General features: G+C 45.5%; 1 protein-coding gene across 1 annotated transcript; it reads right to left on the minus strand.

Annotated features, from left to right (window-relative positions):
- Window positions 1-718: 718 nt before the first annotated feature.
- On the minus strand, window positions 719-17,725 carry LOC125447678 (homeobox protein Meis1-like; the record flags this gene model as incomplete). The annotated part of the gene is made up of 6 exons (XM_059644342.1): window positions 17,200-17,725; window positions 15,674-15,891; window positions 12,187-12,328; window positions 10,370-10,420; window positions 9,912-9,962; window positions 719-813 (listed from the first exon to the last, which is right to left on the minus strand). Coding segments are annotated over exons 1-6 (569 nt in total), but the record flags the coding sequence as incomplete, so codon positions are not given.
- Window positions 17,726-21,801: the final 4,076 nt, after the last annotated feature.

The raw sequence follows: 21,801 nt of genomic DNA on the forward strand, positions 1-21,801 counted from the left end.
AAAATTAGATTTGTTGATCAGGGGTAAGCTGGTGAATTTCAGACATGGAAGAAAGGTTATATATGAATGGAGGGGTCGGGGAGATCATTGCAAATGGGAAAGTGACTTGGCATGAAGCAAACGGTCTAGTTTCTCTTGGCCCACAGGAGTTTTTTTTGATAAAACTGTAGGGATTCCATCTTCCTCACCTCTATTCACTTTAGAAGCCCCACAGTGTGGAAGCAGGCCATTCAACCCATACTAACCCTCCAGAGAGCACCCCCCATCCTATCCCTATATACCTGCATTCGCCATGGCTAACCTACCCAGTCTGCAGATCCCAGAACACTGCAGGCAATTTCTCCATGTCCAATCTACCTAAACTGCACATCGTTGGAATGTGGGAGGAAACCGGAGCACCCGGAGGAAACCCACGCAGACACGGGGCGAATGTGCAAACTCCACACAGACAGTCGCCTGAGGGTGGAATCGAACCTGGGTCCCTGGTGCTGTGAGGCAGCAGTGCTAAGCACTGAGCCACCACGTCAGGATTCCCCAGAGATCAAGGATGACAGCACGTGAGGGTCTCAAAATAAAAACACAAATTTTACCACGTGACCTCACTCCTGCAAGCTGACTGGACCCCCAGCCCTACCCCTCCAGCCCATCTCTGTTGGGTGGCTACAGGTCAGGGTCAACTCAGAGTGTTTTCAAATTGTATCTCAGCGTCAGTTCTGACCCAGTCGGTAGCCTCGGATTTCTGCGTTCAAAGGCCAGACCGAACTTGATTGTAAAAGTTGAGCCTGACTTTCCCATGATGCACTGATAGGAGTGCTATCATTAGGAGAAAACATTACATTGAGACACCTTTCGCCTGCTCATGTGGATTCCCAAGGCATTACTTCATTAAACACCAGAGGGTATTATATATCTTTTAATCAAGAAGGCTGAGGGGTGACCTTATAGAGGTTTATAAAATAATGAGGAGAATGGATAGGGTGAAAGGCAGGTGCCTTTTCCCCAGAGTGGAGTACTTGAAGACCAGGGGACATAGTTTTAAGGCGAGAGGAGAAAGATTTTAAGAAGAGATGAGGGGCAACTTTTTTACACAGAGAGTGGTTTATGTGTGGAATGAGCTTCCAGAGGGAGTGATGGATGTGGGTACAGTTACAACATGTAAAAAACATTTGGATAAATGCATGAGTAAGAAATATTTGGAGGGATATGGGCTAAGTGAAGGCAGGTAGGTCCAGTTTAGTTTGGGACTATGGTCGGTATGGACTGGTTGGGCTGAAGGGCCTGTTTCTGTGCTGTATGACTCTATAACATCACAAATGCGAATCATTGATTGTGGGAGATGTTGGAATACTTCACTAGGTCTAGTGACTTAGGGACCCAGGCTAGTTCTCTCTCAGTGCATGGGTTTAAGCCCCACCACTGTAGCTGATGGAATTTCAACTCAATTAATAAAATCTGGAACTGAAATGTAGTCTCTTTGACAATGGCAAGGAAACTAACAAAGATTATGATGAAAAAGAAACATAAACTATACTGTTCATAACTCCCAGGAGGGATATCTGCTGTTTTCACCCCATCGGGTCTTCATGACTCCAGGCCCACAGCAACACTATTATCTCTCAACTGCCCTCTGTAATAGCTGAGCGATTTGTGGGGCAACTAAATATTGTAACAAAGTTGTGTTGAGTAATTGTGAATTGGAAAGCAGGAAGCTAGAATTGGTTTGTAGAGAATTGTTAAGGGAGAACAGAGCGTGGCTCGTTTAAGAGGTAAAGTGCTTAGAGATTCATTCAGAGAAAGAACATGTGTCTGTATGCAGCTGAAGATGTACCGCCAGTTCTGAAATTGAAACTTTGAAACTTGGCTGTGTGATTGGAAATCTTAGGTCTGTTTTGATACTTTGGCAACTCGCTGGAATCAGCCAATTAATTTAAACCAAGCACTTAGCTATTGAAAGCAAATTGAAATTAAATCTGATGGTTTTGACAACCTCAGGCCAATGCTGTTATAAGAAAATTGAAATGTCATCCAAGGTATATAAGGAGAGAGTTTTTAAAAATCAGGGTGAGAGCGAACTGCCATCTGAGAAATAAGCATCTAGCGCTCAAAAGAAATCGCAAAGCTCTGTAAGAAAGCACCATCTATCCATAAAAGGTACCATGGTTCTTCTAGCTAAGAGTCAGCACAGAGAAAACATTCCTGACAGCAGGATCAGTGGAAGAATGGTGTTTATGACTTGAGAACAACGGAAGAAAGGCGTGTAGACTTTAAGAGACTAAGTTTTAATTTATTTTATTATTACTTGCAATTATAAAGATGCAACTTGTAGTTATTGAAACAGCATACCAGTAGAATTTAGTTCAGTTAGGGAATAGTTAGTAGTTTAAGGGGAATTGTTTGGTTTGTTAGCAATTCTGTTAATTTGTTCACTCTTCGGGTCAAATTAAAAAAAAGTCACTTGTTACTGATAAAGTGCGTGTCATAGAACATAGAACATAGAACATAGAACAGTACAGCACAGAACAGGCCCTTCAGCCCACAATGTTGTGCCAACCATTGATCCTCACGTATGCACCCTCAAATTTCTGTGACCATATGCATGTCCAGCAGTCTCTTAAATGTCCCCAATGACCTTGCTTCCACAACTGCTGCTGGCAACGCATTCCATGCTCTCACAACTCTCTGTGTAAAGAACCCGCCTCTGACATCCCCTCTATACTTTCCTCCAACCAGCTTAAAACTATGACCCCTCGTGTTAGCCATTTCTGCCCTGGGAAATAGTCTCTGGCTATCAATTCTATCTATGCCTCTCATTATCTTGTATACCTCAATTAGGTCCCCTCTCCTCCTCCTTTTCTCCAATGAAAAAAGTCCGAGCTCAGTCAACATCTCTTCATAAGTTAAGCCCTCCAGTCCAGGCAGCATCCTGGTAAACCTCCTCTGAACCTTCTCCAAAGCATCCACATCTTTCCTATAATAGGGCGACTAGAACTGGACGCAGTTTTCCAAGTGCGGTCTAACCAAAGTTTTATAGAGCTGCAACAAGATCTCACGACTCTTATTCCCCTGTTAATGAAAGCCAAAACACCATATGCTTTCTTAACAACCCTGTCCACTTGGGTGGCCATTTTAAGGGATCTATGTATCTGCACACCAAGATCCCTCTGTTCCTCCACACTGCCAAGAATCCTATCCTTAATCCTGTACTCAGCTTTCAAATTCGACCTTACAAAATGCATCACCTCGCATTTATCCAGGTTGAACTCCATCTGCCACCTCTCAGCCCATCTCTGCATCCTGTCAATGTCCTGCTGCGGCCTACAACAGCCCTCTATACTGTCAACAACACCTCCAACCTTCGTGTCATCTGCAAACTTGCTGACCCATCCTTCAATCCCCTCATCCAAGTCATTAATAAAAATTACAAACAGTAGAGGCCCAAGGACAGAGCCCTGTGTCAAGGAATTTCTTTCATTCAAGCACTCTTCTTTAACAGATTATAAAGATGAGGCAAGTTTCTCTGGACGTTTTATGTTTAATTATTAGAAGGGGGCCTCTACACCCGCCATAACAGACTGGGGGCTTGTATTTTGGTTTAACTATTAGCAGGGTTCAAACTCTACTCTGTAGCGATATGAGCAACAAAAGTGGTGCTTGCCGGTGATACCCACATCCCTCAGAAGTGCAAAGGATTTAAATTTATCTGCAAATTGCTACAAGTGAATCGAGCATCATCAGCTGTAAGGCAATTTGAAGTCACAGTAGTGCTGAAAGAGTGTCAAATCAATGCGAACCTCTCCTACTTCTGTTTCCCTGTCACCCCAACCAGACCTGCCTTTTCTCTGAGGGAGGGATTTAAATATTTCCAGGAAAGAGTTTGGAACAGAGTAGGGAGTAGCAACCCTGCATCGAAAGCAATGTTGTGCCTGACCTGGGCAGTACTCTGCAGAGAGAAGGAAACAAGAGCAAATTCCATCAGTGATGGAACACACAGGGAGATTGTCAGCTCATCTCAGTGCAACCCCTGAAATGGTATCTATTTAAAAGCCCACACAGAATTGTCCAGGTATCATGTTACTAAACTGACATGTAGCCTGGCAGCTAAATGCATCACGTTACGAAGCAGAAAGAGAGAAAGAGTCTCGGCTTTGATTCCCAGTCCAAGGTTGACACTGCGAAGAAAATCAATAAGACTTCCGGCTCTCGGTCACTTCCCCTGTACACCACACAATCCCCAAATCTACAGAACGCGGCTGAGAGAGAGGACGGCGATGCCTCTTATGACCGAACAGCCTGCTGACGTTCCCCCACCAACCCCCACCTTCCCCCCGCTACTATAGGGCTCACTGCTTCAGCCATGGGGCATGGAAGCCCCTTGCAGTTGGGAAACAGGAATGGTGTTTACTGAGTTGGGGGGGGGTGCGAGTGCAGATGGCAAAGAGGGGAGAGAGGGGGTGTTTGAGGACAGAGAAAGGGGGTATTGGAGGATAGGGAGGGGTTGTTGGAGGAGAGGGGGGATATTGGAGGTTGGGGAAAGGGGGGTGTTGGAGGGGAGAGACAGGGTATTGGAGGTCAGAGAGAGGGGGAGTTGGAGAATGAGGAGAGTTGGGTTGTTGGAGGGAAGAGAGGCGGTATTGGAGGGGAGGAGGGTTATTGGAGGGGAGAAAGGAAGCGTTGGAGGGGAGAGAGGGGGCAAAGTAGCGGAGAGAGGGGGTGTTGGAGGGCACTGAGAGCGGGCATTTGGAGGACAGGGAGAGGGGTTGTTGGAGGAGAGAGAAGGAGTTTTGGAGGGGAGAGAGGGGGTGTTGGAGGGAAGAGAGGGGACAATGGAGGGGAGGGGTGTGTTGGAGGATACTGAGAGTGAGAATTGGAGGACAGGGAGAGAGGGTGTTGTAGGGGAGAGAGGGGCGTTGGAGGGGAGAGGGGGGCATTGGAGGGGAGAGGGGGGCATTGGAGGGGAGAGGGGGCATTGGAGGGGAGAGGGGGGCATTGGAGGGGAGAGGGGGGCATTGGAGGGGAGAGGGGGGCATTGGAGGGGAGAGGGGGGCATTGGAGGGGAGAGGGGGGCATTGGAGGGGAGAGGGGGGCATTGGAGGGGAGAGGGGGACATTGGAGGGGAGAGGGGGACATTGGAGGGGAGAGGGGGACATTGGAGGGGAGAGGGGGACATTGGAGGGGAGAGGGGGGCATTGGAGGGGAGAGGGGGGCATTGGAGGGGAGAGGGGGGCATTGGAGGGGAGAGGGGGGCATTGGAGGGGAGAGGGGGGCATTGGAGGGGAGAGGGGGGCATTGGAGGGGAGAGGGGGGCATTGGAGGGGAGAGGGGGGCATTGGAGGGGAGAGGGGGGTGTTGGAGGGCACTGAGAGCGGGTATTGGAGGACAGGGAGAGGGGATTGTTGGGGAGAGAGGGGGTGTTGGAGGGGAGAGAGGGGGTATTGGAGGGCACTGAGAGCGGGTATTGGAGGGGAAGAGAGCGGGTATTGGAGGGGAAGAGAGCGGGTATTGGAGGACAGGGAGAGGGGGTTGTTGGAGGGGAGGGGGGTTGTTGGTGGGGAGAGAGGAGGTGTTGGAGGGGAGAGAGGGGTTGTTGGAGGGGAGAGAGGGGTGTTGGAGGGCACTGAGAGCGGGTATTGGAGGACAGGGAGAGGGGCGTTTGAGGGGAGAGACAGAAATTGGCAGTTGATCAAGGCAGTGTTCCTCGCACTGCAGCCCGGTGAAGTGATAGCCCTCCAGGTTTAAGAAAACACACAGTGACAAGCAGCGTAATAAATCACTTCCCCAACTGCGCAGGCCTTTGGCACTGCCCGGGTCAGTCCCAGGCCTGGGGTGTTATGGGAATCATTCCAAACCAGTAACGTCAACAGATACTGCAATGATGTCAGCTGCTGGGAGGGTCAAAGTTCACCCAAGCTCAACACCCCCATCTGAACTCTGGGATGTGGTTACAGCTCTAAAATCAGTCAAGAATTCCTCTGATCAAGATTCGCATGAGGATCATGGACAATAGCTTTACTGGCTCAGATTTCCTCTGTGCTAACAGCGTTGTGGTCATTGCTCATAATACTATGCCTGTTGAGAATTACTGTAGGATAGTCGCACCTTGGCAAAGGACAGCATTCCTCAAATCTCACAATGTCAACGTGTTTTAAATTGCCTGAGTTTCAGTGTTGTCCTCTATGTCCCTGTGTATGGTCATGGTTTCATGTTTCTTTTATTCATTCACGGGATATGGGCATTGCCGGCCCTGAGCCGTCCCTAATCACCTGCACGCACAGTGGTTTGCATGGCCATTTCTGTGCTAACCATGTGACTATGGGGAGGCACCTGGAATCATGGAATTTGAAGCCATTTCCCCAGAGCATTGGCCCTTGACCACTCATCCTGGGAATTCCCACTGCTCCATTGTCCATCCGGGCTAGATAATTAAATTTAAATTTGACCTGGTGCCATGGTGGGATTTGAACCCACAACCCCAGGGCAGAAGGACAGGCCAGTGACACTGCTGTTGGGTCGCCACCTTTAGCCCCAGTCTCCCACACTCTTGTAGTTTTGTGCAATTTGCAACTTCTGTCATACAGACCCTTTGGCCTGACTCATCCATTCTGAACGGGCTTCCCAAACTAAGCTGCATTTGCCTGATTGTCACAGCGGTTAGCACTGCTGCCTCACGGCACTAGGGACCCCAGGGTCGATTCCACCCTCAGACGATTGACTGTGTGAAATTTGCTCATGCACCTTGTGTCTGCTCATGCTTCCTCCCACAATCTAAGGACGTGCAGGTTAGGGTGAGCTGGCTATGCTTAATTGTCTCATAGTGTGCAGGCGAGGTGGATTAGCCATGGGAATACAAGGATACAGTAGGAAGGTGGATCTGGATGGGATGCTGCTTGGAGGGTCAGTGTGAACTGAATGGCCTGATTCCACACCTTAGGGATTCTATACACTTGGCCCCTAAACCCTTCCTATTCATATCCTCATCCAGGTGCCTTTTAAATGTTGTAACTGTACCAGCCTCCACCACTTCCTCTGGCAGCTCATTCCATACACGCACCATCCCCTGTGTGAAAGATTTACAGCATAGATCCTATTTAAAACTTTCCGTCTCACCTTAAACCTATGCCCCTCTAGTTCTGGACTCCCTTACCCTGGGGAAAAAGACCTTGTCTATTCACCCTATTCATGCCCCCCATGATTTTATAAACCTCTATAAGGTCAGCCCCCCCCTCAGCCTCCAACGCTCCAGGGAAGGATGTCCCAGCCTATCCAGCCTCTCCCTCTGGCTCAAACCCTCCAATCCTGGCAACATCCTGGTAAATGTTATTTGCATCCTCCCCAGTTTAATAATGTCCTTCCTACAGCAGGGAGACTAGCATTGCACACGCAGGCCTCACCAACGTTCTGGACAGCTGCAACATGACATCCCAACTCCTATACTCAATGCACTAAGCGACGAAGGCAAACATTTTTCGTTGTAAAGAATTGAAGTCTGGACCTTTCTGACATGCAATATCTGAGTCTCTCCAAATGATTCTCCAGGTGCCCTGAGATCAGGATGGGGTATGGAGGGTAAGGGGCTCCCCAAGCAACTCTGAGAAAGGAATTCCTCTTGATTGTTGGTAGGGAGTCAAATTTCCTAAGCGCTATCTCACCAAGGATGCAATCCAGTTGGCTCCCTCTCTCTGACTCCTAGCAGAGCAGCATTTCCCTCGCTTGCAATTCCTATAATCCCAATCTCTTTCCCCATCACGAGCGAAAAATGCTTCCCATTGCACTGGCATTACAGTGAATTCTCAGCTCAGACAAAGTGAACTTCTGGTTGCAAGAAATGTATGTGGTGAAACACAAATTAAACGTCGCTTGCACTGAAACAGCCCCAGTGCAGGATGTGTTGCCTGGCATCAAGGCATTTCCACTGCCTTTTCGTCGGGATAACAAACCCATGCAGGATAACTGCCTTTCAGAGCAGTGCTAACCTTCTCCCCCCGCCGTCTCCTCGTGCAATTTCAGGGCCAGGGCTGATTCAATAATCTGATTTAAGATTAATGATGCTGAAAATCTTTCCTTTCTTTTCTCCCGAGGAGAAATGATCCCGTGGAGAGAAATAGCCGAGATGCAGCAACATAAAACCCAGGCACCCATTGCAAATAGCGGCACTTCACTCAAAGCCTCGAAACTGCAGTACTGCTGAGCATTTTAAGACAAATTAAAAACAATTATCAAAGGTTTACTGTTTGTGTATAAAGCACACAGAATATATCAGAGAAACATGGCTAAACACCCTACCTTTAACGTCAAGCTTTATAAACATTACTGAGCGTTGTATAAAAAATAATTGCATTGTACAAGGTATAGATGAAACGAAACCATTATATCATCTATGGAATAAATAATGCCGAACACATCAAAAAAAATATTTGCACATTATATAATGTATGTCACTAGGCATCCCGTATATAATGTTTAGATGTCATTTATGATTTAAATTGTACTGAATGTGATCGAAATATTTTTGCAACATGTATCTGAATGTCATGTATAATTTTCAGATGTCACATTTGACGTTAATGTTGCTGAGCACATGTTAAAACGGTTCAGTATTTGTTCCAAAGGATCAGGCATTTTCAGGTACTGCATGTTATAAACAAAAGGCAAAGTCACCATAAAGAGGTTAAAACGGGCTGCCTTTCTTGTTAGAGAGAGAGAGAGAGAGAGAGTTGGCTGGGGGTGGGTTAACCTGAGGGCCACCATACCTCAGGCGAGGTTGAGAGTCTTTCATTTGTGCCAAATCAGCATAGCCTTACCAGGCCATAAGGCTGCCCTCTCGTTAGACACAGATGACTGGTGGTGGTTTAACCCGAGGGTCACCATGCCTCAGGTGAGGAGAGAGGTTGAGAAGGAGAGTGCTTCACAGTAACCTCAATGGTAGCAGGAATTGAAAGGTCTCTGTTAGAATCGCTGTCCGGCCAGCTGAGCTAACCAGTTATAAATAATGGCTCCATCAGGTTGGGTACAGAACTGGGAGGATGGGCCAAGCCACCGTCCGCACCCATAATAACTCTGTTACTAATCGCCTAGCATGCTCGCAGTATCTCCTGAATTGAGTAGCTCGATATCTAACTGTACTGATTGATGGTGGGGAGTCAGTGCTTTCTAATAGTGCAAATATTTATTGAATTTTGCATTTTAAACAGGGAAGGTGAAGGGTTATTTAACAAAGGAACCTGCATCATTCGTCACAGATCCCAGCTTATGATTGTTAATGCTATGTGTAAAGATTTAGGAGCAGGAATAAAATAGAGAAGGGTCTGGGAAGAATCAGAGTCTGAAAATAGAACAGAATTTAACAGAGAATGGGAGAAAATCCAGATGTATGGAAAAGAGAGAAGAGAGAGAAGGAAGTACAATAGGAAAGGCTGGAGAAAGTTACAATGAGGGCTGAAGAAAGGGACAATGAAGGAATGAACAGGATGTAATAGTATTCTGCTTCATTGCCACAGGATTCAATCAGTGTCTCTCAGGGGGTTGGAATTAAATAGTTAATTATCACATTAGCAAGGGTTTAGAGAAGTAAATGACTCTGTACAAACACTTGGCTCTGAAATCAGCACAGACACATCCAAGATCTCTGACAGTGGTAACCTCAAGTCTGTGATCTCCAAAGTTTATTGTGTTCAGTATATATTCCAGTGTCTGCAGTAATTTGCACCTCATACAGTCACACATGCGCGCGCGCGCGCACACACACACACACACACACACACACACACACACACACACACACACACACACACACACACACACACACACACACACGCTCTCACATTTATGCACTCAGGCGTATATAGTGTCAGACAAGTATGCCAGCTCAGGCATCTGGGTCCACACTTCCCCCTTTCCAGTAAACATTCACTTACCTTTTCCAACTCCAACAGATGAAATCGCAGCACTTGGATGGCCTGGATCATCTGTTAGAGACAAACAGGTATGGTCAGTAAAGAGGAAGCCATCAAGTACCTGGGTTAAAGCTCGATACTATCACTAGAGAGCTATATCAGAGCCAGTGAACTTCCTATACTGAATTAAAAGCAGGAGATAACTCTCTGCAAAAGTTACATTGAGACTTGATTACAAACTTAACTTGCAACAGTAACAAAATTAACTGGATACAACAGTAACTAAATTAAATCCTCCCTCCAAATATTATTTTGATAAGCGTACAATTAAATAGAAAACATTTAAGTTTTCATACACGTGTGCTTTACAAAATAGCCTATCTTGCAAGGACAATTAAGATAGCAGACAGGCCTTCCTATCTGTTCCCTCTCCCAGTCAGCTCAACACTAGTACAATTGAGATTTTGAATTCTAATTACCAAATTATCCAGCTCAGGGTTGGAGGAAAATAAAGGTTTTTCTGTTCGAATCTGGAAATCAGAAGAGAGTGGGGAGAGACTTTAGTAGAATTCAACAGACTTGAAATAGTTAACTCAAATATTTAGACCCGGAATTGGTAACAGGACAGAAACAGAATGTTCGATACAAATTTTGCTTTGCCAAGTATATCAGATACGTACAGCTACATACACACACACACACACACACACAGTGACAGACTCTGTCTCTCATACATTACACACAAACATAGGTCCTGATAGTATCACACTTACACACAAATAGTGACAGTTACAGATGCATACACACGCACGCACACAGATACTAATGGTCACACCCAAACACACAAACATAAGAACAGACAATAATCAAATGCAGATGCAGACATACACATGGACAGTCTCACACACACGCACACACAGAAAATTACAATCTCTCCCACACGCATGTATGAACAGACACCTGCAGTCGTTCACACATAGCACACCAGGCCAGGCACTAACAGTCTCTGACACTCACAGACATTGACAGTCACACATTTAGAACTTATACTCACAGTCAAACATACACTTGACATGCACTCCCTCAGAGACAGTCACTGACAGTCTCACACACACAGTCAGACACTTAGTTTGCACAGACACACGGACAGAGAGTCACACACGACACTCATGTATGCACAGAGGGACAGACTGATAGTTATACAAATAATCACAACCAAAATTATTACCCAGTCTCATACACTTTTGATTGAGGAGCACATATAACTGACACAGGTCATACATTGTCATAGATGTACAATGAGATGTGGAACAACATGTGGATAGTCTACAAACCCACTGCTTATACAACCTCCCAAACTACACCTCAGCACCTTCTACACATTCACTGTCTACATTGTTTCTCTCACACACACAGCCTACTCTCTAGTTTGCTGTTTCTCAGTCATTTAGTCACATTGTTGGATCATCTCAGCCAGAATTTTTTCTAACCCCGAGTAACCCTTGTAAATTATTGGATTTGTTCAGGATCTGGTGAGAGATTTTGGAAGATAGAGGAATCATCTGGGAAAAATTTATAGTGGGGATTTCTTGCAATGTGTGCCTTCTCTCCTACCCTCCTTTGCTGGCGCCCCTGTCCGCTTTGCCTTCCTGCAATGGCACAGGTCTCTCCCAGCTGGGGTTGGAAGCAGTCCCCCCCGTGAGAGGAAAGGATTCTGAGTGGAAGAGTGGGAATCTCTCCGTCCCAGTTTGTCCCATGGATCACCAGGCTGTAACACCCCCTTCCCAATGTTTGACACACCGAGTCAACCCTCACACTCCTGCCTCAGCCCTTCCGGAGCCAAATGAAATTAAATCCATTTCAATCTGATTTTGAGTTGAAATTGACGCTTTTATTAACATCCATTGCGATTAAATTAATCTCCGAGACAAGTACAAGCGCAGCCGAAATTAATCAGAAAGATTTCACACCCTTTTGGTCATCTGGGGCGGTGTAATTGCAACCCGGCTATGTTGATGTTCGGAAATGGTTTGTTGTACGCACAGTCTTTGCTTTATCTGCGAGGCTGATTTCAAATCAGTAGCCTCGACCACATTCACCCCTGCTCTTTTTTACTTCCTTAAAAAAATGCCTTTATATTAATGTACCCATGTTGTACAATGCACCGTTTTTAAATAAATCTCGGACAACTGAGCTTCTCTGAATGCTAAGCTCGTTCTAAACTCATGCACATCCTCCCTTTAATTCGCCAGTCTCTCCCCAATCCCAAAACTACTAGCTCTCTCGCCCTCCGAACCTGTTTAGCGAACACTGCGATGTCTTCATTGAAGGAATCTGACGAACACACATCTCCTCCGGCTACCCCGCAGTCCCTGGGAGTAGATGTAGCAAGTTCACACTTCTCAAAGATCAAGGCAAGTAAGGGAAACAGAGGATGCCTGTTTAATTTGAGAGGGAGGTTGGTGGAGAGGAGAAGAGACGGAAAGTGAGTGGAGGCAAAAAAAACTGAATGCTCAAAAATATAAACATTGAATTAAAAACAAGTAAAATGACCTCTTAAAAGCGAAGTCTTCCCCAAACACGCCCCCCAAAAACGATTTGCACCTCAAAACCTCTTTTCAATGGTTAAAGCATGAATTAAAAGAGCGGCAAATAGGTCGAAAGTAAATAAGATGAAGATATTTATAAATAAAAAAATTAATTTACAAACAGTTGGGTGGCAAAGATACTTTTTTAAAGGAAAAGGTGGTCAAACAAAGTCAGAAAAATAGACAACGGGACTTCTACATATCCCTAAATGAAGTAAATTCTCTACTACTTATCATTTGCAAGATAGACAAGATAAATTTAAATATTGAGCTCTTCTGGAAAAATAAGCATTTTAAAACAGGGTTTCTTTTTGTTGAAATAATCAAGGCGATTAAGTGATGTATGTGAAACATAATGATAAAATCTAAAATGAGAGCATGTTTCAGCCCCTGTTACAAAACGAGAGAGTAGGGAATGTTATACAAAAGAAAGAGAGAGAACACGGTAAATAAATATATTTTGTGTGTGTGCATCCACACTGTTGTATATGTACAAAGCGCGTACTGATGAGATATACAGCGAGTGCACGCTGAACATATTTAAAATATTGGCGCACATCAGTCCATTTCTCGCATTCTGACAAATCTAGGGGGGAGTCAATCTGCAACACACCTTTTTTTAGAGCAGTCACCAAGCGCCTGTATAAACTAGTTACTTTTGAATTTGAGGCTGCCATTTCTTTGTCACAGCGTCTAATTTCCCTGTTGTAGTATTGAAAACGCATGAGGGAAAAAAAAGAAACGCTTCCTAATTTTCTTCTGAAAAAAAGGGAGAAATAACCTTAAAATGAAATAACTTCTCAAAAAAAAACTAGACTGTGTGAAATCTGCCAACTGACCGCATAGTCGAAAAGATCAGCTCATTAAAGACACCAGTACTGGGCGCTAAGTACATTTTTGTGTGATTAACACACAGTTCCCGTTAACCCTCGCCCTCCACATTGCGATTGTGATTTAACATTTTCACAGAACATGTGAAACAATCTGCCTCACGCTCCAAGTTGAGTAACTCGCGTTTGCTCAGAGCCACGAAACCAAAAAGCCTCCTGGAAAAATAGCATCTGTTTTTGTTTCTTTTTTGTTTTGTGTTTCATTTGTAAAACGAAACAGCCCGGTGCCTTTTAAACAAAAAAAAAGGTCCAACTGCAGAAACCGTTCCTCCAACGCTCTCGCAGTTTAACATTACTTGGGAGGAGGAAAACTTACTGCTTTTAAAATTAGGACAATGTTTCATTTGAGAGATGTTATCGCAGGAGGAAACATTAAATACAAAGCTAGCAGAGAGCTCGTAAAATACTCAAGTATTATAGAAACAGAGGTGGGAGAGAGTGGAGATTAACACATCGCTGTTAAATAGGTGGGAATTCCGCCTTGTAACAGCATCTACTCTGAAACCGCTCGGTTTTAGACATCTCCTATTCCATGCCCTGGTCAGGTAGAGGGGTTGGAGTAGGGAGAATTTTTCAGATAGTTTGGACGGGTAGAGATAGGGAGGGAGAAAGGGCGAATCGCTAAGATAGTCAATCGGAATCCCCCTCAAGACCGTTCACCTGAGCCTGATTGGACTCAATCAATCCCGGGCTCGCCGTTTTTTTTGGAGGGGTGTGGTTGTAGACCGTTTCGGTCTGAATTGTAGGCGACTAACCCTGCATTGATCCCTCTGTGATAATAAAAGAACATTGTCCTGATGGGAGAATTTTTTAAAAATTCAATGAGTAATCTTAAATATTGTCCGCACAGACTTAATTTGCGTCGTACAAAGTTTAAGAGTTGTCGAAAAAATAAATACTGTCGAAATATTTCAGTGAGTAAATTGACTCACTTTAAGTATTATCCAAACACTTAAATTGTGCTGAGCTTTTCCAGCAATTTCTGTTTTCGGTTCGCACTCAAATTGTGTCGTGCAGACTTTAAGAACTACAGTTTGTCAGAAAGTTTGTATGTTTTTTCTTCTTTCCAACACACGTTTAATCTCGAGAGTAATCTCAAGAAATCGGTGTGAAATGTATATTTCTGTTTGTTAATAACAATAACGTGGGAGAATGGAAACACTATTATCTCTGATCTCAGAGTTCAGATATTTTAAAAGCTAATAAGCTACATCAGATACTGGAAGTTAGGCATTGTTTTAAAACAGAAGGATTTCAGAAGATTGTCTTAAAAATAAAATCGCCCAGTTCCTGACTCAATCCAGCCCCCGCTTTATCCCTGACTCCCATCAACTGTTAGAGTTCCCCCAAAGAAAGGGGATAGAGATAAGACATCGTCCCCCCTCACACACTCAAACTGTTCCCAGATTTTTCACATCCATTCTCAAGCAATAGAGGCAAAATGTAACTCCAAAACAGACATGAGTTTGTGGGAAACAAAGTCGACCGCGATAAACACATGAGAGCTGGGGTTGGCGGGAGGACACAGACTGATGTTAAAGGGTGATATTTGACCCATTGTACAGGGAGCTATTAGACGTTCCAGAAACGTATGAAACATTTACTCTAGTCTGGGACTGGAAGGTGGCGATTTGATCATCTACTTTGTAAAGTTCCGGGCTAGAATTGGTGACGAGACCCGAGAGAAGGGAGACCTGTTGTCCAACAGGCGATTGTAAAGGACTTTTTGGGGTGTAGGAGAATGAGAGTGTTGCAGAAAAATCAAAACACGGGACAATAATCTGATCTGCATCTCCTGAAATTCATACGACCAGAAATCCTAGATTTTATATTTAAACTTCATTTTACCCTCAAAAGACATCCCACAGGATATTACCCACTTTAAAGTGATTCATTGTTGAATATAAATAGGAATTCCTCTCATTTTTAACCAACGGTTTTCTCCTTAATGCTCTGTTCCATGTTCAAACTCTCCCCTCCAAAGTATCAAATCACGCCTCTTCGCTCCTTCCAGCGCTTCCTCGAACTGTCTCGCTTTCTGTTTGCAAATTTATTTGCTTTACTTTTTATTTCGCCTCTGCAATTAAAAAGTTTAACAAACTCCTCTTGTGTTCCCCATGTTTCTGTCTCTGCAGAGCTTGTGTCGGAGCACTGGAGCTAAAGCTTCATCTCTCCCCTCACACACGAAACAATTTATACTCCACTTCTGTTTTTCTTTGAAAATAAAACAATCTTCCCCCTCCCCAACCTTATGCCCACAACTTTGTGTGTGTGTATGTGTGTGTGTGGAGGAGGGGTCGCTTACCCGTATATCGCATCCTTTTCTCTTTTCAGACTGTCGTTGATGTTATTGCCCAGACTCCCAGGTAACGGTACCCGGTGAGAAGCGCTTCCAGGCGGGTAGTGTTGCGCGTGGATGCCGGGGCCGTGGTTCAGATGGTGAGCCAGATTCCGAGAGGCGTGTGAGTCTCCATAACTAGCCATGGATACCCCGTCTATCCCATAGTGGGACAAGTCGTCATACTGAGAAAAGAAATGGAGGAGAAAATTAAAATGGGAAAACAAGTTGGGAAAAAAGGGGTGAAATGAGACACAAAGGGATTTTTTAAAAAAATCACCAAAACGTACACGATTTAAAAGAAACCACTCAGACTCCTGTACCAGACAAAATATACACATACAAACAAAAACACACAATCACAGATGTTGCAGCAAAAGTCTCTCTTGTTTATAAACACATTTCAAAATTAAACAGCAGAAGCACACACACACACACACACACACACACACACACACACACACACAGGAAAACAGTCGACCCTCACTTTTTGGAAACTCATCTTCAGGCATCTTCGGAACCTTCTGTTATACTCCACTGCACTAACTGTGGCAACACTTCAGTAGAGAAACTCAAATCCGGCGCTGCTTGCGAGACCTCCACAAAGCTAATCCGAGAGCCGCTTCGCCATCCTCGTTTAGCAACAGAACAATATTTTGGGAAGCGGGCGTTTGGTTTAGAATCGGGGAGGGGAGGGGGTCTGTGGTGAGAGGGGAAAGAGTGCTCTCAAACACTTACTTTGTAAAATTTCCAGCGTTCCCCCTCTTGAACATGTTCAACGTGGACTGGTGTTTGGGAGGGGGGTGTGTGGATAGTGGGGGTGGTCGGCCCAAGAAATATACAATTCAAACATTACCAAGGCAAACGATTAACTTAAAACAGGGATTAAATCGCCACAACAGCCCAGTGAAGTTGAAGTGCCATGAAAGACACTCCCAGATTGGGGTTACATTAGATACGATCAGTTGTATCAGATATTTAAACGTAAACCAGGCTGTGATCCTTCTGGCCTAAAGAATTTAAATTAAATTCAATCTCATTTCCTTAAACTGCACCAGTATCGCTTTGTGAAATCGTGCAGTCCAGAGAGAGAGAGCAGGATACCTCGGGAAAAAAATGTACATCACAAAATGAACATTCAAAATATCCCGGGCAGACTCAGAAACCCAAATAAAAACCATCAAATCATCAGAGACAGAGGGGTGAGTGTTGGGGAACACACGCACACACACACACACACACACACACACACACACACACTATAAATCCAGCAATACTACAAACGAGCGACCGTCTTCAACATGACTCCACAAAAGAAGAAATCGGTGCCTTGTAATATCAAATAAAAGAGACGGATATGAAACGGAGACACAGCAAACCAGACCACAACCACAGCGGGCCTTCCTGCCTCTCCAAGCCGACGAGCGGGACTCTGCGGGCGGCTCAGGCAATCAGAATCGCCCGGGGTAGCGGGCTGTCGCTCCCATACCTACCCTTTGTGCCATCAGCCAGCGTGTTTAAGGCTATTCTTGTCTCTCTCTCTCTCTGTCTGTCTTTTTTTAGCAGCCTTTACTGTGAGCACACAGCCGCTGGATTTTGCCAGATGATTATCTTTTTCGATGCAGATTTTACAATCTTAAAATCCCCAAAAATTGGAAAATGGTTCTTTCACGTATACACACACTCTGTTGGTCATTGATACATCTCTGTGTGTGTATGTGTGTGTGTGTGTGTGTGTGTGTGTGTAGGGTTCTCTCTCTCTCTCTCTCTCTTGAAATTATAAGGTCACAATTTCCAGATGAAAAGAGATTCGAGGCGGAGGTGCCTGGCCGCCACTGGAGATGTGAACGGTGTTGGATCTCCTCGCTTCTGTGTGCTAGGCTGGTCCATCCAGAAGCGCTGGTGTCACTTTTCCAAATGAATGATGATTAAAACCCTAGGAGGGAGGGTGAGGAGAGAGAGGGAGGGTGGGGAGAGAGAAAGAGAGAGAGAAAAAAACAGAGAAAGGTTCCCCCCCCCCCCCGCCCTAGTATCCACACCTTTCTGATTAGGTCAGCTTTTACTAGTAAACAGATGGACACCTCTCTCTCTCTCTCTCTCTCTCTCTCCCAGGATCAGGAAATCCAGAAGCTTTTCTCTCCCATCCGAGCTGATCACTGTGAAAGTCCCGGCACGCTCGCAATCTCTTGTGCATCAGCTGCAAATCACAACAATTTGAGTTCCACAATGGACCCAGAGAGAGAGAGAGGGAGACAGGGGAGGGAGAGGGGAGGGGAAAGGAAGGGAAGAGGGAGAACAGCTTCGAAAGGACCCTCCACGCACCGCACCCCCCACCCCCCGCCAACTACAGCCTGGTCGGGGTGCTCAAGGCATGGGGGGTGGGGGGGGGGGGCCGCGGGGTTGGAGGGGCTTTCCCTAATTTGCCCCGCACTGGATAATAACCAGACGCTGGCTCTTTCTCTCTGCACTCGCCCTCTCTCTCTCTCTCTCTCTCCCTCCCTCTCTGACTTTGTTCATCTCGGTCTTTCTCTCGCTCTCTCCTACTCTCTTTCTCTCTTGCTTCATTTTCTCCGTCTCTCACTTCTTTACCCCCTCGATCTCTCTGCTTTTCTCTCTCTCTCTCTGCCTGTCTCCCACTCTCCTGGATCTTTCTCTCTGTCTTTCACTCTATCTCTGTCTCTCTCCCCTAAGTCTTTCTCACACTCTCTCTCGCATGTCTTTCTCCTTTTCTCTCCACCCCCTGTGTCTTTCTCACTTTCTCTCCCCCTTGCCTTTCCCCCTCTCTCTTCCCTGTCTCCTTCTCTTTCCCACGATCACTCTGTCTGCCGGCCGCAGTGTTCCTGTACTGAGTCCGGCCGGAACCGGCAGTGTCCGTCCCTCTGTAACTGTCTCCTGGTGCACTGGCCAGCCCGGCTAACCGACACCGAGAGGGAGCAGCAATATCTCACTGGCTGTGTCTATCAGCGCAGAATAAACTGTGTGCGTCTGTCTGAGTGTGTCTCTCTGTGTGTGTGTCTCTGTGTGTGTCTCTGTGTGTGTGTCTCTGTGTGTGTGGGTGTGTATGTGTGTGTCTCTGTGTGTGTGTCTGTGTGGGTGTGTATGTGTGTGTTTGTGTGTGTCTGTGTGTGTGTGTGTGTCTCTGTGTGTGTCTGTGTGTGTGTGTCTGTGTGTATTTGTGTGTGTGTTTGTGTGTGTGGGTGTGTATGTTAGTGTGTATTTGTGTGTCTGTGTGTGTGTCTGTGTGTGTGTCTCGGTGTGTGTACGTGTGTGTTTGTGTGTGTGTGTGGGGGTGTGTATGTGTGTGTGTGTCTGTGTCTCTCTGTGCGTGTGTCTCTCTGTGTGTGACTCTGTGGCTGTGTGTGTGTATATGTGTGTGTACCTGTGTGTCTGTGTATGTATATATGTCTGTGGGTGTGTCTGTGTATGTGTGTATGTCAGTGTGTATTTGAGTGTGTACGTGTGTGTGTGTGTACGTGTGTGTGTGAGTGTGTGTGTGTGTGTGTGTGAGTGTGTGTGTGTGTCTGTGTATGTGTGTATGTCAGTGTGTATTTGAGTGTGTGTGTGTGTGTGTGTGTGTGTACGTGTGTGTGTGTGTGTGTGTGTGTGTGCATTTCCCAATCACCCCTTCATGTTAACCCTCGCAGGTCAGCTCATTGACACTGTGTTGCTGTGGTGCAAAGGATTGGACTTCACTGGGGAAGTGATCTGAAGCCTCTCTTACTCCCAATTTGTGCACATTTCACCTGATTATTGTCCCTGGGGTTCACAATCTGCCCATTTGCTGAGGGCTGCTGGTTTCAGAAACCAGACTGGAGGGTGAGATTCAGTGGGAGTGAGTCCTTTCAGTGTTTCACACCGCCCCCAACACATGTTTAAAACATAGCAGGACAGTTCTAGTGCTGACTGGAAATTCCTTCGCTCATATATTATTGCCAGGTCATGGTGAGTGAGGAAAGCACAGAATATCCTTGGCCTAATGAACAGCCGGGGAATAGGATTCAGCACAAAGGGTTGGTTGGGGAATTTGTACAAGACACTAACTTTGGTCTTAGCTGGAGAATTATGCTCAGTTATGAGCATAACACTTTCAGAGTTATACAGCACAGAAACAAGTTCCCCCTCGTCAGATATCCTAAATAAATCTAGTCCTATTTGCCAGCATTTGGACCATATCCCTCTAAACCCTTCCTATCCATCTACCCATCCAGATGCCTTTTAAATACTGTAATTGTACCAGCCTCCACCACTTCCTCTGGCAACTCATTCCATACACACACCACCCTCTGTGTGAAAATGTTAGCCCTTTCACTTTCACTTTCTTTCCCCTTTCACCTTAAATCTTTGCCCCTTTAGTTTGGGCTCCCAATTGCTGGGGAAAACACCTTGGATATTCATCCTAACCATGCCCCTCACAATTTTATAGGGTCACCCCTTAGTCTCTGATGCTCCAGGGGAAAAAAAAACTGCTTCTGACTCTCCTCACAGTTCAAACCTTCCAGTCCCGGGAACTGCCTTGTCAATAGGCACTGCCTAAGTGTATGGCAGAGGCAGGTTCAATCAAAGCTTCTCAGTGAAACGGAAGCATGTGCAGGATTATAGAGAGAAGGCAGGAGAATGGGATGTCGGGGGGTCCCAGGACAGATGGTGCGGGCTGAATGGCCTCTCTCTGCATTGCAGCAGCTCAGGTCTCTGTTGCAAAGTGAGATTTCCCTCTCGGATGGAGAAGGACAATCTCAAAGCATGGCTGCACAGGATGATTCTGAACTGTAGTTGCATTCAGACGGTCAATGAAGATTGCATTTAAATAGCACCCCAAGAAGAAGTCCGAAAGCTCTTTACTGGATTGTGGAACCCAATGTGGCGTGAGAAGAAGTTGTAGCTTCACTCCAAAAGGCAGGCTTTGAGGAGAAATAAAGCACTGCAGATGCTAGGATGGTCATCAATAATCTGTCCTGGTCCACTCACATCGAGCACAACAATGTCTCTTCCTCCTCAGGAGGCTAAGGAAATTCAGAACGTCCACAAGGGCTCTTACAAATTTTTTACAGACACATCTTAGAAAGCATCCTATCTGGGAGCATCACGGCTTGTTACAGCAACTGCTCTGCCCAGGGCTGTAAGAAACTACAGACAGTTGTGAACACAGCCCAGTCCATCACACAACCCAACCTTCCATCCATTGAATAAAAACTGAAAGAACTGTGGTTGCTGTAAATCAGGAACAAAAACTGAAGTTGCTGGAAAAGCTCTGGCAGCATCTATGAGGGTGGGAAAAAAATCAGTGTTAACATTTTGGGTGCACTGACCCTTCCTCAGAACTGAGGAAGCCTCTTGAGGAAGGGTCACCAGATCTGAAACTTCCTTCACAGATGCTGCCAGACCTGCTGAGCTTTTCCAGCAACTTCCGTTTTTCTTCCATCCATTGAGTTCATCTACACTTCCCGCTGCCTTGGAAAAGCAATCAAAATAATCAAAGACCCCTCCCACCCCAATGATTCTCTCTCCCACCTTCTTCCATCAGGCAGGAGATACGAAAGCTTAAACACACGCACCAACAGATTCAAGAACAGCTTCTTCCCCGCTGTTATCAGATTTATGAATGGGCCTCTCAAATGGTAATTCTGATCTCTCCCTCTCTCTCTCTCTCTCTCTCTCTCTCTCTCTCTGCACCTTCTGTGCAGGTGTAACATTTTATTCTTCACTCTGCTGTGCTTTCCTGATGCACATCGTATGAAATGACCTGCCTGTACAGCAGGCAAAACAATGCTTTTCACTGTATTGCACTACATGTGACAAAATTAAATCAATAAGCCATTCAATCAATGCTAGAAACCAGAAATGAAATGAAAATATGCTCTGTGGGTCAGTCACTCTGAAGGGTGAGAAAGGTTTCAGGGACAAAAATCAGAAATTCCTGAAAAAACTTGGTCGGTCTGGCAGCGTATTTGGAGAAAAGGCAGAGTTAACGTTTCATGTCCAGTGACCCTTCCTCAGAACTGTTGTGTCTTTCCAGCAATTTCTGATTTTGTTTTCAATTTCCAGCATTTGCAGTTCTATGGGATTTTCTTTCATTTAAGCTTTCAGGTTCAGACGAG

Source organism: Stegostoma tigrinum, unplaced genomic scaffold (assembly GCF_030684315.1).
Source record: "Stegostoma tigrinum isolate sSteTig4 unplaced genomic scaffold, sSteTig4.hap1 scaffold_726, whole genome shotgun sequence".
NCBI lineage: Eukaryota > Metazoa > Chordata > Chondrichthyes > Orectolobiformes > Stegostomatidae > Stegostoma > Stegostoma tigrinum.